Source organism: Quercus robur, chromosome 10, assembly GCF_932294415.1.
Source record: "Quercus robur chromosome 10, dhQueRobu3.1, whole genome shotgun sequence".
In the NCBI taxonomy this organism is placed as follows: Eukaryota; Viridiplantae; Streptophyta; class Magnoliopsida; order Fagales; family Fagaceae; genus Quercus; species Quercus robur.
The window spans coordinates 43818407-43844124 of NC_065543.1; the positions used below are offsets into that span (position 1 = coordinate 43818407).

Below are 25718 nucleotides of genomic sequence, written 5' to 3' on the forward strand. Positions count from 1 at the left end.
ATTTTTGACTAAAAACTACTTTAACCATCCTGATGTGAGTGCTCTAAACATTAGCCAACCTGAAAACCAATGGAGATAGGTTCTAGGTTTCACTGGTCTTGGGGAATGTTAACCCATGGCTGCTTTGCGCTCATTGAGTGCCTCTTCAGAAAACCAGCTTAACCAAGCAAAAAGGACAATTGCTCTGGTAGGTGTGATCCTGAATTATTATGGATAGAAACCCACTCCCTGATCCCTGATTGTATGACCAGCTCTAATTATTATTGATCTTATGCCCATTAGTGGAACCTGTTGCCATGCTCTCTCAATTTCAAGGCATTTGGAAAACTTAGAATGCAAGGGAAAAGGAAAAAGGAAGAGTAAAGATACAGGACAGGTATAAATTGAACCATATAGGCATGCTCATCACAATGATAGTATCCAAATCTTCACTGCCTTTTCTAGATCGAGTAATTATGAATCAAAATAAAGAGAACGACTCTCCAAAAAAGAAAAAAAGAAAAAGAAGGTAAAAGTAAATTCTACTCCTCTATACACATTTCACCCTCTATAGTGGCATTTAGTGGCTCACTCTCTGAGCGAGTTCTCAATTTTAGTACAATAAAGAATCATACAGAAAAATCAATGCTGCACCAGATGAATTTTTAAGTGAATTAGCTTCTTTATGGCTTTTCCAAGAGAATCTTGAGACTACTTCCATATGTGATATATTAGAAGGATCTGCTTTCATCACATAATTTGCAATAAGCTACTTCATGACGAGCCAAATATATCCATAAAGTGATCATCTTAAGTCTTCACACCCTTTAATCATTTGATGGTATTTTCACCAAACTGAAATTATAATGGGAGGAAACTCAAAGCTCCAGCCCAAACTATGCATCAGATCTGCCAAATAGAAAAAAAGTCTCAATCAGATATGCTTGAGGCCGGGAAACAGATTGTCACCAGAATAGTTCTATTTGGAAGGGAGTGGTGATCGCCGTCATTATTTTCAGTTTTATTATTACAAAGGGAAGAAATTAAAATAGAAAGGACATATTTGATCTCACAATTGTCGGAATAAAACAGTGACAAGATATGGTGCTTATGTTACAGTGATTATGGAAAAGGCTTGCTTAGAAATTTCTTGGAAAGGGGCATACACTATGCTATTGTAAGATGTGCTCCCCTCACTGGAAGCATCATAATTTGGAGTATTATGAAGTTGCTCTTATTCTATACTCACCAAACATAAAAGTTGAAATCAGATAACCTATTCCGTGATTTCCCACAGGGTAAAAAAAGCACACCCCACAAATTATGACCAAGAAGCACGGCATTGCCATCTTTCAACCCACCAGGTTTTCTATAGTTACAAAGATGTGACAAATCATGCATGAAGATCACTCCTGCATTGCTTCTACCTAACCTTATCTACCTCAATGTCTGTACCAGATGCAAAATGAATAATTTGTCTATGGGATGCAACTACATGCAAGGTAGAAAAGACAGGGACTTGAAAATGACCGAAATAAAAAGAAAAAGAAGGAAAATTGCAAAAGAACCATGTTGTACAATACCTGCTGTCTGTCCATTGATTAGCGATGTGCCACCTCTGAAATACCCCTTGAATCACTCTGAATCTCTGCCAGTGGATTCACAATGAACCCACCACCACCCTGCAGCCGAATTCTACGGTTCTCTGAACTCACGGTTTCAGCATTTCCATTCAAATCAGCTCTGTAGCGCTTAACAGGCACAGAAGGGGTGGCACTGGAAGCAGAAAACCTTGAGGATGAATACCGGCCTTCTGTCTTCCTCCAGAACTTGGAGCTCAAAAAATCTGCACCAGGCAGCAGGCAACATTTCATTCTGAGGGAATCAGCATTAGTCATCCTCCCAGTTGATAAAGCTAGATCATATGAGATCTCATCCAGTGCTAACTCTAGGCCATGCACCCGTGTCTCCAAAGAGCGCATTCCATTTTGTGAGCTCCCAATGAATCTCTAAATGCAAGAAGAAAATGACAAAGGTGAGGAAACATGAGAAAGAAGAAGCAGCCTTTATCAAATTCACTACTTGAATCAGCAGCATATATAGTAGAAATGTAGAATATAACACACTTAAAAGAGTATCAACTACCCTTAAACAATGTGCCTACTGAAGTCATGCTATGAAAACGTAGTGAGCAGGTACAACAGTCTGCTGCTGTAGGCATCCATGTGAAGGACAATGAAAATTGTGAATAATATTTCAGTGTTAAAAGTCAATGCCATAACTTTTGATATCTCATGAGCTCATTACAGATTGATGTTAAGATTAAATAATAAAGCTTTCACACTACTCAAGAATAACTGAGTCTCAGATGAAATTAAATTTAGGTTAATCCAAATAAGGTTGAATGTTATTTAATTAATGCATATAAGGCCGTGAAATTCTGACACAAAACAAGTTTTTCCTTTTCTCCTTATTTGAGAGGCCAGTCCCTTAAAGCTATTCAACATTTTATGGTGGATCACCTATAACTTCAAGCCTTCAATTGTGTGCAAGAGTGTCAAATGCACATGCACGCACATCTGCAGCATTTAATCAGAGCAAAATTCCATTAGTTCTCTAATATCATCAATAGGGTTCAGTCACATATTATGATATTTCTCCAGATTAATAAACTAGCTCTGCTGTTTTTAACATAACAGTAAGAGTGGAAAAGAAGTTGTGAACAGTAGAAATTAGTAGCATGGAATCACAATCATGCTAGGAGCAACTAGATTTTCGGTATCTGCAAGGTAACAAATCAAGGAATGAAGCATGATGATTTATTTTCAACCACTAGAAAAGTTACAAGGACAATGAAATTGCTAGTGATGTTTCTACAAAAGTATCATTCATCCTGAAAGCTTAAGCTGGTATAGTGTAGATAACTAACAATTTAAGGTAATATTTGAATGAGACAATCAAAGGGATTAACCAAATAATGAAGCCAGACATGAAAGTAACTCCAACAGCAATAAAAGGAAAAATTCACTCATAATAGTTTAACAGACGGTGGAAAAAAGATTATATGTACAAACGTCGAACAAGGACAAAATTCAAAAGCTCAATGTCCAGGCACAGACACATTACACATACCTGCAGGAGATCTAGTAGACTGGATTGCTGATTTTCGATCTGAACAAGTTGGTTACGGATCAAAGATAAATCCTCACTCTCTTTGTGGTTCTTACGTAAATCCTCAGTAACATTATTGCTGACAACAACAGTAGATGCTGGGCTCTCCTCTTGACATGGAGCCACACGAGATCCATTCTTGTACCCATCAACATTCTTACTGAAAAGTGCCCGCTTTGTTTCAGGCTTTGTTAACTTATTTTTCTCAAAACTCCTTCCCTCAGGGATATTCTCATTTCTCTCCTTACAATCAACCTCAAAAGCTCCAGAAGCATTAGATACTGCAATCTCAACTTTCCAGTCTGAAGGTTTCTTGTTGCCTAGCTTCCGGAACAATGCTGAATTTGGTTTCTTGTCATTGCTCTTCAAAGGACTTCTCTTCCTAGCAGTGGTGGCAGATGAACTATCAGCTGGAGTCAACCGGCTAGTTACAACGGGTCTCTTCCTAAATTGAGGAGTTTCGAAAGCAGCACCACGAGAATTTTTGGACCCAGACAGGTAACATCCATCACCTCCATTCTCTGTCCCCATAATAAAAGAAAAATCCATAAAGAGAATGATACAATCAAATCAACATCAGAAAAATGTCATAAATGGATGTGCCAAGAGCAACAACTACAAAAGAAAGTAGATGAAAGGAGAATGATACAATCAACATCAGAAAATGTCAAAAACAGGTGCCAAGAGCAACAGCTACAAAAGAATGTAGAGGATTAAAACTTTTCAATCTAAGAATAAATTAAAATAACCCAATTTGTTTTTTTATTTTTTATAATTTGAATGAAGTAACCCCTGCATATTAATAGGTTTGAAACAATCAAACATTTTACTAGTATTTTCAATTACAAACTAATGAATTTAATCACATAATCAGTCATATCATCAATAATTTTGACATAGGCTTCGTTTGGGAGGAGGGAATGGAATGGAATGGAAATGAATGAAAATAATAATTTTAGAATATTCTTTCCTTCCCTTGTTTGGGAGTTTTAATGGAGGGAATGGTTATTTGGGAGTTTAAGTAGGAGGGAATAGAATGGATAAGAGGGAATACTCATTCCTCTCTGTTCCCTTAAAACTTCACATTTTTATTCCCCTCGAAATTAGGAGGAATGGGAGGGAATGAAATTAGATTTAATGAATTTTTTTACTGAAACTCCCAAAATACCCTTATATATTTAACCATTCCCTTCATGTTACTACCAAACAAGATTACTTATATTCCATTCATTTTTATTCATTTCCATTATTTTATTTTAAAACATCCAATTAAAGTTACTTAATTCCATTCCATTCCTTTCCCTTATTTAAATACATTCTATTCCATTCATTTCCTTTCCATTCCCTTATGAACTCCCAAGGATCAAATTGAAATGAAATTGACACTCATGTTAAGATCCAAAGATGATTTTTTTAATTAGCAAAAAAAAAAAGATGATATTTTTAATCCAATTTGCATGGGTTATTTTAAATCTGAATACATAGTGACATACCCAAATAATTTTTTTTTTATTTTTTATTTTTATTTATTTATAAAAAAAGCATCCTATTAAAAAAAAAGAAAAGAAAAAGAAAAAAGAGTGCACAATCCTCTCAAAGCTTCAACCATAAGCTAGTCCAACCATTAACGATTGACTACAACACTTTAATAAGAGATCCAATATTCATTGACCATCAACTTGTCTCTCTTTTCCGCTAAGTTATTATATCATTAAAAAAAAAAAAAAAATTCAAACCAAAAGCAAAAATTTTAAAAAATAAAATCAAATATACCTTTGGAAGAAGAAGCTGATGGTGGTGGCGGTGATAGCTCATCCGAAACATCAGGAATTTGCTTCCATGCCTCTATCATTTCATTCATAACCTCTCTAACTGCCTTAACCTATACTCCAAATACAAAAATTAATAAATTAATAAATAAATTAATTAATTTATTAAAAATCCAAACCAATGTTAAGCCACAGAGAGAGAGAGAGTTTGGACCTTATCGTATCGACGAGTTTCGAACACTTTCAAGCAGTTAGCCTTATACTCCGGCAGCGTCTCTCTCTGAACCACCGCCAAACTAAGTAGCGCCTCCGCAGCCGCCTTTCTCGCCGCCCAATCCTCGCTACTCAAGAACTCGACCAAGCAAGGCACTAAGTTTTTCACCACTCCTCCAAACGACGCCGCACCGGTACCAACCACGCTCCCAATCAGCGCTAGAAGCGCCGACTTTGCCTTGAAGCTCTCGCATTTCAGCAACTTCTCAAACCTCGGCAACATCCTCGCCAGCCTGGCCGGGTCCGGGTCCGGAGCGGCGTCGATCGCCGAAGCCAAGCACAGCGCCGCTCCGATCTGCGCGGGCAAGTCCGGCTCCGTGAAGAGCGCGTCGGAGAGAGGCTTCAGAAACGAGCTGAACGGCGGCTTCGTGATTTGCGAGGAGAGCGCGGCGACGGAGTTGACGCAGGCGGATCGGACCGAGGAGTCCGGGTCGCGGAGCCGCCGGGTTATGGAGGAGAGCATTTTGGTCAGGTACGGCGAGAGAGTGTTCCCGTGAGTCTCCGAGAGAACCGCCAAGAGGTTAACGCATTGTTTCCGTACGGGAGACTTGTCGGAAGTGTCGGTGGAGTGAATGCAGGAGAGAAAAGTTTGGAACTGGTTCGGTTCAAGAGTCCGAGCAATGGATTCAAGTTCAGACGTCGCTATAGACTGAGTATCACGGTCGGAGAGCTTGGTAAGGCACGTGAAAACCCGGTGCTTGAGATTGTGAGCCATTACTTAGATTTTTTCGGGTCAGGTTTCGCCAATTCAAATTGTGAAATGAAGAATTACGAGTCTGGCGGTGGAGCCTCCGGGATCTCCGGCGACATTGCCGGAGACTAATGGTTGTGAGAATTAGTTGAGTTTTCAGGTTACAGGAAGTTTTTGAGTGAGAAAAAGCAGAATGTGTTGTTTTGCTTTTTATACTAGTATGTACAGGGTGAAGGGAGTTGGTCTGTCAAAAAGTGAAATGTTGGTAACTCAATATCTTACACAACTTTAGTCACAATTTACCACATAAGAAATGATAAATGATAAAAATATAATCTCACATGGATCCACTATCACACATTTATCAATTACAACTAATCATAACTTGTTATATGACGAATTATAAATGATAAAAGTATAATCCCATATGAATCCACTACCACGCATTTACGCTCGCAACTCGTAACACAACGAGTTTTGGTTAAAGTTGCGCGAAAGAACTTAACATTGCTCCTTCACAAATGTAGTGGTAAATTTTTTCAGTGTCAGGGTACAGAAACGACGCCGTATGTTTTGGAGCTAACTGCGGCTTCTTTGAGACTTTGAGGAGGTTACTCTTTTTGCACTTTTACTCAAGGTGTGTGTTGGGGCTATAGCCTAGTCAGAGAGTCGGTCGTGCTACTTAGAGAATAAGCATAGCTGGAAATTCCTTAGTGTAAAAAAATTAATGGTAAGTTTAATGATTGAGATAGAGTTTTTGATTAGGTGAACTCAATTTTATGTGAGCTCATTACATGAATTTAGTAGATCTTTTAGGATGATCCCCATAAAACCTATGCAATTTCTACATTGCGATGGTCGGCTATCCACTGATTACCTGTACCTACTCTCTCTTTTGTGATCAATGATTCAATATAAGCAATGCTAAACCTAATTTGAATTATAGATTTATGACACAATTAAATTCGAATGGACCAGTCTCTACTAGGTGCTGTTTTATTTTTCAATTATTTCTTCGGTTAGAATGTCCGTGGTTTGATTATTTGTTTTATGAGTCTTGTTAATAAATATTTTTAGAACAATTATTAATAAATATTTCTAGAACAATTATTAATAAATTATTTTAGAAAAATTTTTATATTACTTTTATGAAAAAAGGGTTTGGCTTACCTTTACTGTTTTTTTAATTGAATATGTCTTTTTGTTTTAAATATACAATGACAAGTGATAGTAGGTTTTAATTTTCATCTTTTATTTGGTTAGCAGATGATGTAATAGTTTCTTATTAAAACAAAAAGAGATTTAAAAAAAAAATACTAATGAATGCCCTTAGAGAATTGGTTAATAATTCATTTAATGAAAGTTTTTATGGAAAAAAAATTAATATTTTGATAGTTTTTTTTTTATTTCCCATAAAAGTTGTGTCAAATTTTTTTTAAAATAAATTGTTAACCAATGCCTTAAGAGTGCTCGTTAACATGACTCTAAAAAAAACACAGAAAGAAAGTCAAACCTTATAAAAAAAATAAAAAACTGTCATAAATTAATTATTTTTTTCTTTTTTTATAAAAATTTCTAAAAATAATTTTTTAACCAATCACCTTTTTAACTTTTTGGTTTTTACTTGTTGGATTTCTCATTCTTGGACTTTTGTAGAATCCAGCCAATCTAAATTCAGACGTGTGGTTCGGCTCATTATTGTGGGCACTGCTGATTGTTTTCTTAGTCCTTAAATATTGGTCACCGACTACTCAAAGAGTCTGCCACGTGGTATATTTTCTGCCTCAATCCTCTCTCTCACTAAGTTTCTTTATTTTATTTTTTCTAAATATTAAATGTGATAACTATTTTATATATAAATTCATTATTATTATTTTATTATAGATGTGTTTAAATTGGGATTCACAGAATTTCATGAAACTGACCCTGATAATATAGTACTCTTAGCTTTTGTATTCTACTTGGGCTTCTTGTTCTTATTAAGGTGCAAGAAAGAAAAAAAATTTCCAATGTCCACGAGGAGTTATATCGTGTTCGGGTATATGTTTCTTCGCTCTCATAATTGGTGGGTTCCACTTCTTGGTAAGACTCATCAATGGTGAGAGAGAGACATATACCCGTGCAGGGTATATTTTTCCATTGTCCAGAGTGGTCTTAAAGAGAATTTACTTAATGGATTGGGTAGTGTGTGTGCATGGCAGTTAATGTGGGTGGATAATTGGCTCCAACATTAAGGAGTCACGTGACAGTAGCAGGGTTTCATCATAGAAAATAACTGTGCCTACAATCAAGCTGCTCAATTTTCTACCATCCAAATTATTACTTGTTCATAATTAAGGCCATGTTTGTTGTGGCATTGAGAAACCATTTTGGTGACCGTAACCTATATTGATTGAAAACCAGACAAGTTTATTGGTTGAACGGTTGAAGAGTTTTTTAAATTTATTTTTAGAAACAAACACAGACACAAATAACAAATGAATAATAAACAATAACCAATTGTCTTGTAGTTCTAATGATATATATTAATGTTTTTATGAGAGAGATTTTGGATTTAAATCTTCCATTTTTTTTTTGAATTAATTTTAAAAAAACTGTAATGACATAATTAAAAGAAAGAATAACATAACTAAGAAATTTGAAAACAAAATTGAATTTTAACTTGGGAAAAATAAGAAGTTTTTGATGGCTATTTGCGATCTTTAGCCTATTACTTTGCAACAAATTATATTTTCTTGATCATGACTTGGCAACAATTATCATAAATTTTAACTCCGACCATTTTGAAGAAATAGGGGACAAACAAATTTTAAAAAAAGGCCTAACCAAATTAGGTGAAACTAATACATTAGAAATTAAATTTAACTTTATCTTGATAAAGTGGTCTCTCTTTCCACCATTTGCTCCTCGTGACAAAGGGCCTAATTGGCTCCAATAATTGCCATCTACTCTACTAGATATAATTATATTCAGTTCATCAAAAAAAAAAAAAAAAAAAAAACTTACACAGAAAATAGTGCTCCTATTACTAACTATGGAATGAAATTTTCTGAGACTAATTTATGGACTGAAAATCAAATCAAACAGTGAAGTTGGTAACTGCATGTGGCAAGATTGGTTATCCGCTGGCCTTTATTAAATACACAATCTCAATTTTTTTTTTCTTATATTCATCATGGTCTTAGGGCTCCATTGATGATTTCAAAATCAATCTGGTAACATAGCTCTATATTTATCATGATTTGATAGTTGGACTGTTGGAGACATTCTATTTCCAAGTTCATCCAAATGCTTTCTTACTTAAAAAAAAAAAAATCCATTACTACTTTTCTGTCATAATTGAAACTACATAAACTACATTATTACTTTGCAAAGTGATAGTAAACCATATGATCACTTCAATTGCAATGCTATATTGTTGCAAGTGGGTTGGATCTACCCAATATTTTACTTTCATATGTGCTTGGTTACATGCTTAAAAAATCTCATATTTGTGTGACACTCATATATAGTTGACTAGTACTCTATCTAATAGTGTAATGAGATTATTGTGATCAGTTCTTCTAGTTCAGCTAATCCTACTCCAAATGTGGGTCACCATTCTCAACCCCCTTTACCTACTTGAAAACTTTCAATAGGAAAATGAATATCTAAAGAGCTTAATTTATTTGGGAGGAAAGAGTGGCCCAGTTGGTGAAAAGTTTTGCCGGGTTGCAATCATTCAAGAAGAAAAAAGGAATAGAAGTACACTATAAGAAAAATGAGGCATAATTATCTTAAGAAATATGAAGTCACACATAGCCAAAAAAGAAATAAGTAGTCTAGAAATCTTGCGAAAATGCATGCTAAATGGCTGTTTGGTTTGGTCCCGTGAAGTTTTATTATGGGGTTGGCCTTGTCGGTTAGACCAGTCCAAAATTCATTCCTCTATTAAAAGAAAGTAGTGGACTCTCTTTGAAAAAGAAAAAAGAAAAAGTAGACTCTGAAAATAACCAATACACCTCGATTAAGTATAAGTTGTTGGTGTTGGTGTGATTCAAACACTTTCTATTATTGTAAATCTCACATTGGTTTGAAATGAACACCTTCTTATATTTATACGTCATTTTAAACCTCTATTGATATTTTAAAATATTAGGTACCGTGTGGACAGGGTCACAAGCTTTATTTGTATCACACATGTGTGCCTTGTCTCATTTCATTTCGCACGTGATATTTGAATAAGTTTTGCTCATACATTGTGAGATATACTCTTGTTTAACAAAAACTTGTTTATTTATTAAAATATTTCCAATATAAATAGGGTACAAAATTTTTTAGGATGGTTGCCACGGTTTTTTGCAATTGGTACATAAAAATAAATAAATTGGTTATTTCAATAAATAAGTTAGCTTAATGTAAAGCTCATTTATGCTTTTAGATTTTTTTGGAGAAACCTTATGCTTTTAGTTTTGATTAGTGTGACTTTACATCAATATATACAGTAGGAAGTCTAGTTTTGAGAAATTTCATCTTGAAAGCTCTCTTCTATCTGAAACAGTTGTACAAATCATTGACATCATTAATTGACTAATTCATTATTTCAAGCTGATATAATGGTTGGCTGAAAGGGTTGGTTGAACCACCTTAAAATATACTTCGTTAAGCAAAGAATGACAAAAGAAAAGAAGAAGAAGAAGAGAAGAGCTTCATGTAATCACATTGAAGATCAAAATAAATGACATTGAATTGGTCAAATGTTAGATATGTCATGTATCTAACAAGAGTGTAAAAAGAAGTAAAGCATTGGAGGTTATTAGGAGGCATCCAATTTACTCAATCGAAATACATTGAGACTCAACATACATACTTTGAGGTTAGAAGAAGGCATTAACATAAGTAGAAATAGCATATAGTCAACAAACATGAGAGAGAGAGAGAGAGAGAGAGAGAGAGAGAGAGGGTCAACTAAATTTATCATAAGCCGAGTTAACAAAAAAGCCCAAGTTATGATGTCTTTTTCTGAGTGAATAATTCAAGATTTGATTTCTGAAACAAAAAGAATAAAAGATCGTTTCTCTCAACAACAAAATTAATCTATGTTTGTATCTAATTGATTAGCAAAAATAAATAAATAAAGCTATGTTTAGGAACAAGTAGAAGATTAATTAAGGGGATAAAAAAAGATGAAGGAAAAAGTATAGAACCAAAGACTTGCTAACGAACATTGAACAAGGATATATGTGGAAAAGATGAGAGGGGTCTTATATTAATGACCATCATCATGATACTAAGTACTAACTAACATGTTGGTCAAAGAAGGCGGTTCTTGGTCTATTATTATGTTGATCACTTTGTGTAAGACTGTAAGAAAGAATTATCTGCCACACTATTTTTATTACTTTGTTTAATTGCCTAATTAATATTGGGTCACATGATGTCGGAATTGTTTTTTTAATAGTTTAATAGTTACAGGAGAGATAAGATTTGAACATCTTATGATTTGTAATTTAAATTTAATTTACTTGAAAGGAAGATATAGTATTGTTAAGAGTTTTATAACTCAATTGGTACTTTTTGATGTTTTTAACGCTGATGTCTAATCTAAGGTTCAAATCTCCTTTCTCCTTTGTAAATGTCGAATTTATTAAAAAGAAAAGAAGAGGTATGACATTATAGCGTTACGCTACTATTAATTATTACAACAAGTAGAAAAGGTTGATTCAAATTTTAGTTCTTCTCGTAAAGAAAAGCAAACATTAATATCATTGAGCTATAAGACTCTCAACCTATTCCACTATTAATTTACATGACATAAATTACATAAATCTATCATGCATCTAACGAAATATGGGGAGCCTATCCAATAAAGAAAAGCCCCAAGAGAAGCTACATGACATAGATTGGGATAGAAGCAAATTGGCAAATTCAATGAGATAAAAATCTCTCATTCCTCCAAATTCCAATCTGTCTGTCTCACACAGTTTGGATATACTCTAGCGTAGCCCCATCATCCCATGTGCAATTTGCTTGCATATGATGTGACACATAACATGATCTCGAACAAAAATGTAAAACGTAATGGACTATATATGTTTGATTATCCTTACAAAAACATTCTTTGTCTTGATGCTTCTGGGTCAAATGATCTGTCCATTTAGATCAAATTCATACAGTAATCCTTATAAATACCATCCGTATTTTTATGAGATGAAAATGAAAAATATATGCAAAATAGAAAAAGACGTTTCAACTTTCAAGAAGTTGACTGTTCTGTTCTCACCAATATGTTTCAAATGTCTATGTATTTCTGGAAATTAGTTAGATATTGGATTCGTTTGTTTAGGCGTTTTGAAAGATTGCCCATTCGGTAATGTTGTTCTAGTAGCGTTATTTATATTTTTTTGAAAATACTTGTGGGTAAAAAAGTGTGAAAATATGTGTAATATTGTTTAAAAATTGAAAAGTGTTATTTAAAATGTCATACTAAACGGCCCCTAAAAAAGTGTTTTTAAAATTTAAAACTTTGTTTTACAACCACAACCCTTTATAACTTTTTTACAAATGTTCATTTTAGTGTCAGTTTAGCATGATTAATTTTACTAACTTATTTTACTATTTTGCTTATTTTTTATACTATTTATAGGTCCTACTACATTTTTTGGGTACTATCCATGGTCCCACTGTACTATTTCAGCTAACTTTTACCTTTATTTACAATATTTTTAGTAAAAAATTTTCAGTTTCAGCAAAATAAACGGATCCCAAACGGACCCTTAAACTCAAAACATAATTTTTCAATAATTTATATAAACGTCCCCATTATATAAGGTTCAAATGTCTTTAGTCTTTACTGTTTTTGTTCTCTCTCTTATAATCTTTCATTTCCTCGATTTCCTTAAAATTCTTATGCAAGTCAAATTTTAAAATTATAATTAATTGAATAAAACATATTTTCTTAAGTATTATACATGCCGACCCATCTTTTGGTGTTACAATATCTTCTAGAAAAATATAACAAATTATAGCCTACTGGAAACATTAATTGTATATAAATTGATCGACATGGACAGGACTATTAACATGGTTGAATAGCATGAATCTGACCTCACTCATATTTCTATCGTTAAAACCTTAAACACGTTTTGGTATCGGTCCCTCGCTTTCCAATTGATGGGTGACTTAGAATTAAAGAAAAGTAAAAAGTCTTGCCCACTGAATACAAAATTAAGGGCCCCCCCTTCCATTCCATGTGGGGGACCTTCCCTTTTGAAGGATATCATAGTTAAAGTTACCATGTAAATGTTGTGCATAGTGGTGGGTAACATGCATTAGAGTCTACCCTCACACTTACAGTTCCACATCTTTCTCCAAAAAGAAAAAGAAAAAAGTTCCACATGGAACCAATTAGACTGATCATGTGCTGGTCTTCTCTGCTTCATCTTCTATGGGAGATGGTTTTTTTTTTTTTTAAATAAATTTTTTAAAGGATAAAATTTATTACAACTACAAGCACTGAGTTACAACACTGTATTTTCATAACTAAAAAAGTGAGTTAAACTTACGTTTTCAATTTATGTGGGTAATAATCGCCGTCCTTTTTTTCTTCTAATTCTCTCTCTAATATAAACTTTTTTCTTCTTTGAATTGAACAAAATGAAATAATTACACTTACTCAACCGGCTAGTTATTGAGTTCCTACAGCCCTTTGAAATGAGAGATAAAACCATTGTTTTATTTTATTTTATTTTTGATAAGTAATAAGAGTTTAATTGAGTATGAAAAGTACTCTATGGTCACAATGGTGAACACAAAGTATCTTAAAAAATTACAAGAATATCAAATATTGGAAAGTCTAACAGAGTTTTGAATTTCAAAAATGAAAGAATTCATTTTGTTCTTCTTTTTATTTTTTCAAAATAAAATTTGTCCTACAACCTATTAAGGCAACCCTTGACAATAAAATTACTACTCATCCATTTCACTTATTATCAATCCTATGAAACCCAAAAACTAGCCATTTGACAAATCCATCGATTGTATCCAAAAAAAAAAAAAAAATCCATCGATGAAACTAATAAATTGCAAAAATTATCAGCTCATATTTCCCGCATTCCTAAGGATGCAGCAAGACTCCAAAATCAACCAGTTTCAACTCTATATTATAACATACTCCCAAGCATAAGTTGATGGACACACAATACCCAAATATCCACGGGAAAATTTTATGAGAAAAATCAACACTGGTCCAATTTATTACATGTTGTATGGTGCATGCATCAAATTTCAAAATGCGATCTAATTAGATTTAAACATCTCATTATTTTTTATTTTATAAACAAGGGTATTTAAACCTCTGAGTATTTGATTGTTCCCTTGGGCATATACTGTCCCCCGTCCTACATACAATGGGTTAATACAGGAAGGAATCCCTTGGGAGTGGCTCCAAGGTGCACTAAGAGGTTTTGAACCCAAATTTCATGGATATCATGAAACTTTAGGATTACACCTCATTAATTTTAATTAATTTTCATCCGAACCAATCAAAATCAAGTGCTTGAAATTAGACGTGATTAGGACTTGATTGTGCTGATGCATCACTATTGTTGAAAATTGTTTTGATATAAATTTTGATCGGGTGGTTCAATTGAGTCCCATGACATATTGTGTGATTGTTAGGATGCCAAGATTCATTTTGTATCACAAATTTAAAGATCTAATAATTGAAATTACGATTATTGCATTGGGTGCAAAATTACTATTTTACCCTTAACAACGGTTAAAGGTAAGTCGCAAAAATGGAATGTCTATAGCAGCATGCAACAACCCAGGTTTGTCACTAAAAACAATTAAATTTGCATTAAGTGAATCACTCGGAACAAAGAATATAGGAGTAATGCCAATGCAATGAAAGGCACAATCAATAGAAGATTTTTTTTTTTTTTTTAACCACCAAGCACCCTTGGCGAGATGGTCACTCCACAAGTATTAAGTGCTTGTGGGGTGTGGGGGGTAAGGGCCGAGGTTTAAGTCTCCAGGAGGGAGTTTCACATACATATAAATTTTAATTAAACATTTTTAAGGCATCATGCTACTCAAAGCAGCATTCCATTCGAATCAATATTTCATTCCTAAATCCAGATAGTATATATACTCATCACCCAAAATGAGCTTTACATCTTAAAGTTGGAGGGTCAAATTTTGTGGGTTAAGGCGACAGTTTAAAGTCATTTACGAAGAGTTATTATTTATTAATTTCTTCTAATATCCCAATGGTGGTATTCATTGAATATTTTTTTTGCAAAATCCATCAATTTGATATATTTTTTAAACAACTTTAGCCTCGATTGAATAGGCTTCTTTATACAAATATCATGCCAAAATATGCAATATTAACCACGTTATTAGTATGTTAAATATCTTTCATGCAAAATAAGGTCACATTTCTATGAAGACTTTTTATATACGTAGAGTATTTTAAATATAAAGTAAAAAGGTTTGAAAACTTATAAATATAAATGGTATCATTTTTATTAAATTCAACTTCAAACAGATTCTTTTCAAATCTCGCTCAAATTCACGGTCCGCAAAAATAGGGCCCAGTCTAAGGCTGACTCAACACAATTTTTAAGCCAAATGCAAATGTAAAATATATTATTACTAAATATTTTATGTGGGGGACAAAAACTAGCCCGAGGTGAGATCCACGGGATACAGTTTAAATGACCAACACAATCTATTTATAAATGAGCAATAGGGAATAAACACTCCATAATGGGAAACTCAAACATTTGATTTCAACCACACCATATATTTCAGATGAAACTCATGTATTACAACTGGAAATCTTCTTTTTCCCGTGGTGTTATACTCTCTCTCTCTTAGACAGATAACCTTTCCTCCTTCTCTCACCTTTTTTCACTATTTTTTCCACCTAAAGCCTCCCCTTCATATATTCCTATCTTTCCCTTTATATAGGTACATTCCTTGTTCTAATCTCTATAGCTATCCTGTCGCTAGTTGAATTTTTAGGGATATTTTCCTCTCCTTTATCGGTTTCCTCCCTTCCCTTATCCTGAAATTTTGACTTTTGAAGGTGTTTGTATTGTTCAGGTTGTCTCACATAGACTCAATGCGGTAGAGGTTAGGTGGAAATCCCCTCATTAATGTGGAGGTAAAGATCTTCAACCTTCTTGTGTGTTCTGGAAGTTTTCCCTGGTTCCAGGCACCTTCTGGAATTTACACGTGAATCATCTGTGCACCTTGCTTTGGGTAAGGTTAGGCATTTTAGCTTCTTACCTTCTTCATGGGAACTATTTACTCGTGTTGCTCTCCTCTTCTTGAGTGCTCGGGATGGCCCTATTACCTTTCTTCCATATCCTATAACCCCCCAGACCTTCTTATAAGAATACATGCTCGGCCCAATTCATTTCCTGTGGCCCAATTGTTTCTTGGGCTTGAGGCTTGGATGGGGACTCTTCCACACCCCACAGGTTTAATGCATCCGAGAGAAAAATGAGAAGAAAAGAAAGAAACAGAGAAGGTGTTAAGTGTTAAATTAGATATGTGTCTAAATTTTAAAAGGGTGCTTGTATTTAATTTTTGCCCTTATATGGCCTAACAGTTGAGTCACCTTCGTAAAGGTTCTACCAATGTCAGCTCTAAATACAAAGGCTAACAAATGGTTTATTTTCTTAAAAGGTTTTAGAGGTATGCAAATGCATGATATTTCATTTTGTAAATTCAGATGATTCCTTTCATATATTTCATAACAATGATAATCATGATATAATAGCTCTTTGATCCCCAATTACCAATAAAAAACTTGGATAATCCTGGAAACAACAATGATATTATGTCCAACTCCCCTCCAAATTTAAGAATGTGTTATGCATGTTATTTCTTAGTTTTTTTGAAGTTCGACTCTAGCACATTATATTTCTGAAGTTTCTCTAGATTTGCCATTCTGTTTAGGGTTGGTATGCTCTCTTTCTCCTCTTAATGGATGCATGAGAGGGCTTTATATTAATGACCATCCATAATGATACTGGAAAATTATTGAATACTCCGGGAGTACCATTAATGCATCCCCCCCCTATCACATGAATTGTGAGTCCTATCATAAATTTAATTAATGGGACCCATAATTATGTAAGGGGCGAGTACACATTTAAGGTATTCTGGGAGTACTCAATAATTACCCCATGATACTAACTAGGGTAAATTACAACTTACCCACCTGTGGTTTGACTGAAATTTAAGTTGCCTACTTGTGGTTTAAAATTTGACACTTTACCCACTGAGGTTTGACCAAAATTTAAGTTTCTTACCTGTGGTTTGAAATTCTATGATGCAAGTGTTCCAATGGATAGTTTTTGATCTTATTTGATATTGTATTTTTATATTTTTTGTGTTTTTATAGGAGAGAGACATAAAAGTGGAGTAAAATTACATATTTAGCTTTGTTTTTAATAGAGGTGGGTTATAAAATCTAATTGAACTAACCCCAGGTGGATAAAGTGTCAAATTTCAAACCACAGGTAAGCAACTTAAATTTCGACCAAATCAGAAGTGGGTAAATTGTAATTTACCCTACAAACTAACACGATGATCAAAGAAGGTGCTTCTTGGCCTATTATTATGCTGATCAAGTTGTATAAGATTGTAAGAAAGAATTAACTACCACACTGTTTTTATTACTTTGTTTAATGGCGTGAATGAAGCCAGACATAGATTTCTTAATGGCTCTTTAGTTACGAGAATGGGAGAGATGAGATTTGAACATTTTTCTCACAAAAGAGTAAATAATGCTATTGAACTGTAAGGCGCCTCTTGTCATGAATCATGATGTATACATTGTTGAGTATACATTTTTGTAATTTAAGTTTAATTTCCTTGAAAACTATGGTATAATGTTGTCATGAGCCTTGTAGCTCAACTAGCCTCTTCTAGTGTTTTCAACAGAGACGTTCAGAATTCAACTCTCCCTTCCCTATTATAACTATCGAATTTATCAAAAAAAAAAAAAAAATGTAAGGTAAGATATTGTAGCCTTCCACTATTATTATTATTATTATTATTATTTTATAACTTAAATTGTTACAACAAGTAGGGAAGTGCGATTAAAATTTTAGTTCTTGTCATAAAGAAAAGCAATAAGACTCTTAACCTATTCCACTAGTAATTTACATGACATAAGTTGCGTAAATCTATCATGCATCTAGTAGTTCCTATGATGAGATTTTGTAATTTATTAAGATAGGGTCAATGTCATGCTGAGGAAGGTACATGTTATAGATTGGAATAGAAGCAAATTCAATGTGATAAAAATCTCTCCTTCCCAATATAAGTCCATCCCCCATTCCTGCAATCTCTCTGTCTCACCCATTTTGAATGCTCTAGCCCCATCATCCCATGTGCAATTTGCTTGCATATGATGCGACACATAACATGTTCTACGAACAAAATGTAAAAACGTAATGAACTATGTTTGAGTATCCTTACAAAAACATTCTTTGTCTTGATTGGAGCTTCCATGTCAAATGGTTTGTCCATTTAGAACAAATACATACAATAATTCTTCTTGATAAACATACAATCATTCTTATAAATATCATCCGTACGTATTTTTATGAGATGAAAATGAAACATATATGCAAGTAGAAAAAGATGTTTCAAGTTACAAGAAATTGACTGTTCTTACAATCTTGTTTGGTGGCCACCTTTTGAAGATTTATGCCTGTGCTTATCTGCCACATGTGGGATGAGAATTCTATATATAAGGTCCAAATGTCTCTAGTCTTTTACTGTTTTTGTTCTCTTTTATAATTTCTCATTTCCTCCATTTCTTTAAAATTCTTTTGTAAGTCTTTTTTTTTTTTTTTAATATTAGTTTTGATATCATGTTAAATATTAGGTCTTATACCATGTGTTAAAATAGATGTAAAAGATGGAGCATAAAATAGAGAACATAAGAATACGAGAGTTACATAATCCAGTCTGATGATCTACATCCATAGAATAAACCTTTAAGCGCTATATCTTTATTATATAAGAGTGTAACTAATATAAATTCTGTGTTACAACGAACTCAACATAAATGTATATAGTAGGTTAAACCCTAGTCTAATCATACACTAACTATACAAATTATAATCTATGGGAAACATTAATTGTATCTAAATTCATTGACATGGATGGGACTATATAAGTATAACATGGTTTTCGTAAATAAAAAATAAAGTATAACATGGTTCAGTAGCATGAATCTGACCTCATTCACTTTTCTATACGTTAAAACCTTAAAGACTTGAACACATTTTGGTCTCGTTCCCTCGTTTCCAATAGATGGGTGACTTAGAATTAAAGAGAAGACAGCCTTGCCCACTGATTACAAAATTTAGGGGCCCCCTTCCATGTAGGGGACCTTCCCTTTTGAAGGAAATCATAGTTAATGTAACCATGTAAATGTTGTGCATAATGCTAGGTAACATGCATTAGAGTCTACCCTCATACTTATAGTTCCACATGGAACCAATTAGACTGATCATGTGCTGGTCTTCTGCTTCATCTTCTGGTGATTTTTTTTTTTTTTTTAAGGGTAAAATCTGTTACACACAATGAGTTACACAGTGTGCTTTCATAAACTAAAATGTAAAAATGTGAGTTTTTAATTCACTTTTTCAGTCATGAAAACACAGCTTTTGTAACAACCACCGTCCTTTTTTTAAATCCCCTCTCTAATATAAAGTTTTGGATACATCAAAGGAGCATTGCCTATTGATTAATGTGTCAATATGTTCTTAATAGAGCTTTGGTTATCAGGTTCCGACCCTCATGTTTCCACTTATTTGAAAATTTTACTTAAATATATATATATATATATATATATATATGTAGGTGTGATAGGCCCAGTAGTATATATTTATATATATGTTGCGTTGGGGGCTCAATCCGAGGACAGCTAGTAGTCCGAGGACAGATAAACACTATCATGGGAGTCCGTGTTAGTGAATGAAGAGGTGGGGTTTGGTCATAAGAGTCCAAGAAGGTGGTCCGAGGAGGAATGCCTCCTTGGCTTAGCAAAGCAGAGGTCTGAAGGTGTGGTCTGCCATTCAGGGCAACGTTCCGAGAGATTCTATTGATAAGGATACGCATCATGAAAGCACAAGACAGAGGAAAACCATGAAATATCTAAGAGAAAGCTATTACCACCGCATTGAATGCTCTATAGCTAACTCTCTGGCTGCATGAATGAGGAGTGATACCTGAACAGTAATTTTCAGTCTTACAGCTATTCCCAAAGATTTTAGGAAGGCGCTGATGGGATAAGGATCAACACCAGCGATCTAATCTACACGTGGAGGGTGGAGATGAAAGAAAGAAGATAATATAAAATAGAAAGAAGACCCTGAGGGAAAGGGATCGGGAATTAAGAGAAAAACATTGTAGGAATCAGAACTGGATTGGTAACCAAATTCAAAAGAGATATTTACAAGAATTGATCTCCTCTGATTGTGCCAAGGACGATTTTCTTTGGATAAAACCAATCTATCTTTACTTTCTTGTCATCTGGATCCATTATAATTGTTACCCAACTCATTAGAGCCTAGTTTTCTAACTCACTCTCTACAAATTCATTGTATTGAGCTTTTTGGGCCTAGATCATTTTACCTTTTGGGCTTAAGAACCAAATTGTGATCTTACAATATATATATATATATATATATAAGTTTTGGATTTTCTTCTCTCTATTTTTGGGGAGAGAGGAATTATCTTTAAATCTTTTTTCAAAAATTATAAGATATTAATTTAGCTGAATTGGCATACTGATAGTTTTCTTTTTGTCCTTTCCTATGTTTTTTTTTTTGGATAATCAGAAACTTTTATTAAGAAAGAAATAGACTACAACAAGCAATTGGACTCTTTCAAAACAACAGAAGAGAAACAGTTCGGGCTAAAGCTAACATCAAAAGAGCCATAAAAATCGCAAAATAAAGACCACTTGGCTAAAATGTGGGCAACCTCATTACAGATCCTAGGCATCCATCTAACAGCTACATTACTATAATTAGACAAAAAAGACCTCAAATCAGAGCATAAAAGCTTGATTCTCCAAGGGGGAGGCGCTGTTGAGTTCGAGAGGAGTTTGACCATGACTTGAGAGTCTATTTCCACTAAGACAGAATCACACCTCAAAGCCGAAACTAAAGAAAGCGCCCATCCCACTGCTTCCGCTTCAGCTTGAAGAGGGATGGTGGTGTTCACTTTTCTTGAACTAGCAAATAATACATTCCCTCTCCAATCTCTTGTGACCGCAGCAATGACAGAGAATCTTGGTCCTATCGTAGCATCTACATTTATTTTTAAGTCATGCCTTGGTGGAGAACTCCAACATTTTAGTTAATTAGTCATCATCAATTTTTTCTTAGGGTAAGTAGTCTTCATCATATCTAATTTGACCAAAGAACAGTAGTACCGAGTAGTTCAAGATTTTTTTTCAATTTAAAAATTCAATTCACAATTTATCTGTAAAGAAAATTCTATATATATATATATATATATCGATATCATAATATATATATTATATAATTGGACACTTCATTTGAAACAATTGGGACTGATTTCTATGGTATATGAAAGCCTTGTGAGTTGTAACATGATATATTGATATTTTATGATTGGAAATTGTTGTTCCTTTGAACAATAATTGATAAAAAAATTGAATTTCATTACATTCAACATATCATATAAATGATTAAAATTCACATAAATTAGATTTACCATAAAATTAGAGAATAGTGGAGAGATGTTACATTGATGATACTTTACAATAATCTTATAACAAGAAGTAATTTACTGTCAATTCATGTACATTTTTAGATGGCGGGGTTGAGGCGTGGACCAAGTCACTATCTTGAGAAGATACACGCGTCTACGGGGTTTCCGATGTACTAGACTAAACATTGTGCATGCCACCTCCAGGATACAACAACCTAGTCACCTTCGTTGATTATCCTTTAAGCGTACATCGCTTGTAGGCTAAAAAGCTCTCAATAGTACTTTTCTTTTATCCAGAAATATAGTATATACAAAGATATATTATTTTCATGAAACTAGAATTTTTACTCAGCAAAAATATGTATGGAGTTTCGTTTTTACATGAAAATGGTGCCTAAAAGAAATTTGATTTTCTCATGTCAAATCCGGACATGTTAGGTGAATATACATATAGGCTAAAGAAACATACAATAAAGTTCATGTTTAATTGGGTTTTAAATACATTTGCTTTATTGCTGTTTTTTTTTTTTTTTGATGAATGAAAAATCTTTATTAACAAAGAAGAGCAACAAAAAAACAACTAGCTGCCAGCTTCATCCCACACAACAGAAGCAAAATTAGGGGGACAGCAGCCAATATCAAAAGAACAAAAAAATTACAAGACAAGGACCACTTTGCTAGAGAATGGGCTGCCATATTGGCTAATCTAGGAACCCAAGAGACAAAAACATTAGACAGAGCATAAAGTAGGACCTGCATCTCCATAACTTTGGACCTAATTCTCCATGGGGAAGCTTGACTTGGATTAATAAGAGCATCACAACAGATCTTGGAGTCAGTCTCAATATAAATCCCCTCAACTTCCAACTTGGCTGCCAACAACAAAGCCCATTTCACTGCTTCAGCTTCAGCTTGGAGAGGGAAGGTGGTATTCACCTTTAGAGAGCAAGCAAAGACCAACCTCCCTCTCCAATCTCTTGCCACTGCAGCAACAATAGAAAAATTTAGCCCAATTGCAGCATCCACATTAATTTTAATTGAGAATCACCTAGGAGGTGACCATGCATGAAGCAACTCCGTTGGTCTCACAGAAACCATCTCAACAGATCTGGAATTTTTGAATTCAGCAAGGAGCCTCCCAATTCTAAAAGATAAGTCATCAATGCTTTATTGCTGTTTTGATTAACCTTAAATTGGATAGTAAATGGTAGGCCAAAATGGGCATTTGCCCCTTTCGCTCAAAACAAGTAGCAAAATGCTCATGTTCTAAAACTCGAATTTTAAAAAATTGAGTTTCAATGAAAAACTCGATTTAATGAAAATTGAGTTACTGGGAAAATGTTACATGGAACTTGAGTTCTATGTAATTTTTTTAAAAGTTTTTTGCCTATAACTCAATTTTTAGAAAATCAAGTTTTTCATTGAAACTTGATTTTTAGAAAATCAAGTTTAAAATAGGAGCATATAGATAAATAGTTTCAGAATAGGGCATAAATGGCAATTATATTGAATCATAATATATCAACGGTAACATAAAAACCGTACAAATGAAAGAACGTTTGACATTAACAAGCCAATTAAGGTAATGGTTAAAACCAATTAAAAAATTTAGGGGTTGTTTGGTTTTTTTTTTTTTTTTTTTTTCATCACTCATCACTCCTCACTCAATTTTCGTCACTCTCACTCATCACTCTTCACTCAATTTTTATACCCCACCCATTTGGCACATATTTTCAACTTCTTATCACTCAATATTTTCTACTTTTTGTGGGACCCATGCCTGAGCACTTGGTCAGAGACCCATACATGATTTTTGTTAGCCTACCCGCCTCATTCCTACTCACTCCGCCTCACTCCGCCTTGATCCAATCTTCAGCTCTTCAAACCCTCACTCCGACTCTCATAAAATACCATACCAGCTTTGGCAAAGAAAAGAAAAAACTCGAACCTAGATGAGTGAAGAACAAAGCAGCCCAACAAACTTTTCTCACATTTTCTCACCTTTCTCTTCCCCTACATCTTAGATCCAAACCCACCACAACCACATCACAAATCCAAACCCCACACCCATAACCACATCTCAAAAATCCAAACCTCACAACCACATCTTAAGTCCGAACTCCACGCCTACAAATCAGATCAGAAGCTTGAAATCACCATGAAAATACCATACCAACCCAGGCGCCGTCGTCTTGCCTAACCGTTTAGCCAGAGATGAAGATGAGAAAAGAAATGGGTGAAGGAAAAAAGAAAGAGAAAAATAGAGCAGAAGGATCTAAGGCATTTATCGGAAAATACTTTATTAAAAAGAAAACGATTACACAACATCAGATCTTCATGGAGGCTACTGGGTTTCGACTGGAGTTGTTGGGTTTCAGATGCTCCTGTTGGGTTTCGACTGGAGCTGTGGGTTCAGACAGTGGATAGAGATACAAATGAGAAGGAAGAAGAGGGAGAGAGACGTTGGGAGTGGCTGAGGTGGATTGACTTGATAGAGACACAACATGACAGTGGGTCCTAGTATGTAGTTTTAATTACGAAAATGTTATTGAAAGCAGAGTTATGGAAATTAAAAATATCTAAAATGTGTTTTCAGTTTCCATAACTCATTACTCAAAAATCAGAGAATTGAGTGATAGAAACAAAAACCAAACAGACTTCTCAGCTATAGGTCCCACCATTTTTGAGTTATGAGTTATGAAAACAGCAAATCCAAACAACCCCTTGCCACTAACGTATAGAATATTAGGCAGCCAACCATATTTACAACAAATTTTTTATTTATTAAAAAGCCACCGAGTAAAAATGTTATAATTTATAGAAATATTCCAATAGAACTTCAGCACAGTTAATTTACTTTTCAATTGGTGTCATAGATAGAGGGAAAAAAAAAAAAAAAAAATCACGAAACCTAATTCAAGAAAGGGATCGTCTTCTTTTCCATGGTGATTAATGAAATATTTCGACTAAGCCAAGGAAGGATTGGATGAAGATCAATAAAAATGGATCTTTATTTGACAAACTGAATAGTAGTTTGAAGCCTCGAAAGATAGCCTTCAAAGAGATAGTGAGTGCAAGTGGTACCTCTTATTTCTGGACTTTGGTAACATATTTATATAATAAGAGACAAAAAAAACTAAAATTTAGTTTATTTTTAAAAAATCTAAAAATTAGATATTTGAAATAAAACTAAGACAAAAAGCAAAAACTAAAAACTGTAGCCAAACAAACACTAGTGCATGGGGTCAAGGGGGGCTAGCACTAGATATATATAGGTACAGTCCAAGTTATATTTGGTGTAACTTTAAGTAATGTTACATCACTTAATATTTTTTAATTAAATGCAAATTTTGAAAAATCCACCTTTGGATTATATTTTCTTCTTATATTCTCCGTCCTTGCAGAATTTTAATGTGATCAAAGATCAATAGTCATGTCATTGATCAATTGTTTACATCCAAGTTTTTGTAGTTTAAAATAATATATAAAAGATGAATTTATAAATTGAATAGTAAATAACATTCGATTGACATGCATTTTAAGAATATGTAGAATATCCAATCCAATTGTGAGAATTTCAAAATATGAATTCAATAATAAGTTATTAGGTAATATAACATTACTTAGAGTTATACCAGATATAACTTAAATCCAACTATATATATATATATATATATATATATATATATATATATATATATATATATACACACACTGAGTGAGAGGTGGATAAAAAAAAAAAATTCCCTTCATTTGGTGGGAATAACAATTGTAATGGCATAATTATGGCAGTTAAAGATGGGCTGGGCTGTTTATTACAACTGGGCTAGGAATTACAAAGCTATATACGGGGATGGATGCAATAGTTGTTGTAAACTTGATGAAACATAATCATAACCAGACAAATGAACCACTTCTTAATGCTTGCAAGGACTTGTTGAATGCAATTTCTTGGAATATAGATCCTCTCCATTTCAACGTAGAATAGAAATTGTTCATTTCAAGGCCATGATTTAAAATTGAATAAATCTAGAGTCTAGACTTTGTTACTTCGCCTGCGTTTGGATTGCGCTGAA

General features: G+C 33.9%; 1 protein-coding gene across 2 annotated transcripts; it reads right to left on the reverse strand.

The window, feature by feature from the left end:
• Positions 1–379: 379 nt before the first annotated feature.
• Positions 380–6077, reverse strand: LOC126701550 (TORTIFOLIA1-like protein 3). 2 transcript variants are annotated; one of them, XM_050399719.1, is made up of 5 exons: positions 5134–6075; positions 4924–5032; positions 3112–3671; positions 1563–1988; positions 380–888 (listed from the first exon to the last, which is right to left on the reverse strand). In XM_050399719.1, exons 1-4 carry the CDS (start codon positions 5905–5907, stop codon positions 1581–1583), a joined length of 1851 nt encoding a protein of 616 aa, XP_050255676.1. In that variant the 5' UTR covers positions 5908–6075; the 3' UTR covers positions 380–888; positions 1563–1580. The 2 variants fall into 2 exon arrangements, with proteins under 2 accessions (XP_050255676.1, XP_050255677.1); XM_050399720.1 differs by lacking the exons at positions 380–888; positions 1563–1988 and adding an exon at positions 2044–2558 and having other exon boundaries at positions 5134–6077.
• Between the last annotated feature and the right edge of the window lie 19641 nt (positions 6078–25718).

What these genes read in the sequence shown, in the direction of transcription:
- LOC126701550 (XM_050399719.1), bottom strand. Translation starts at nt 5,907, where the DNA reads ATGGCTCACAATCTCAAGCACCGGGTTTTCACGTGCCTTACCAAGCTC. An exon ending in ATCAGCTTCTTCTTCCAAAG is followed by an intron (nt 3,672 to 4,923) that starts GTATATTTGATT and finishes TTATGGGGACAG; the next exon opens with AGAATGGAGGTGATGGATGT. An exon ending in GTCTACTAGATCTCCTGCAG is followed by an intron (nt 1,989 to 3,111) that starts GTATGTGTAATG and finishes TCTTGCATTTAG; the next exon opens with AGATTCATTGGGAGCTCACA.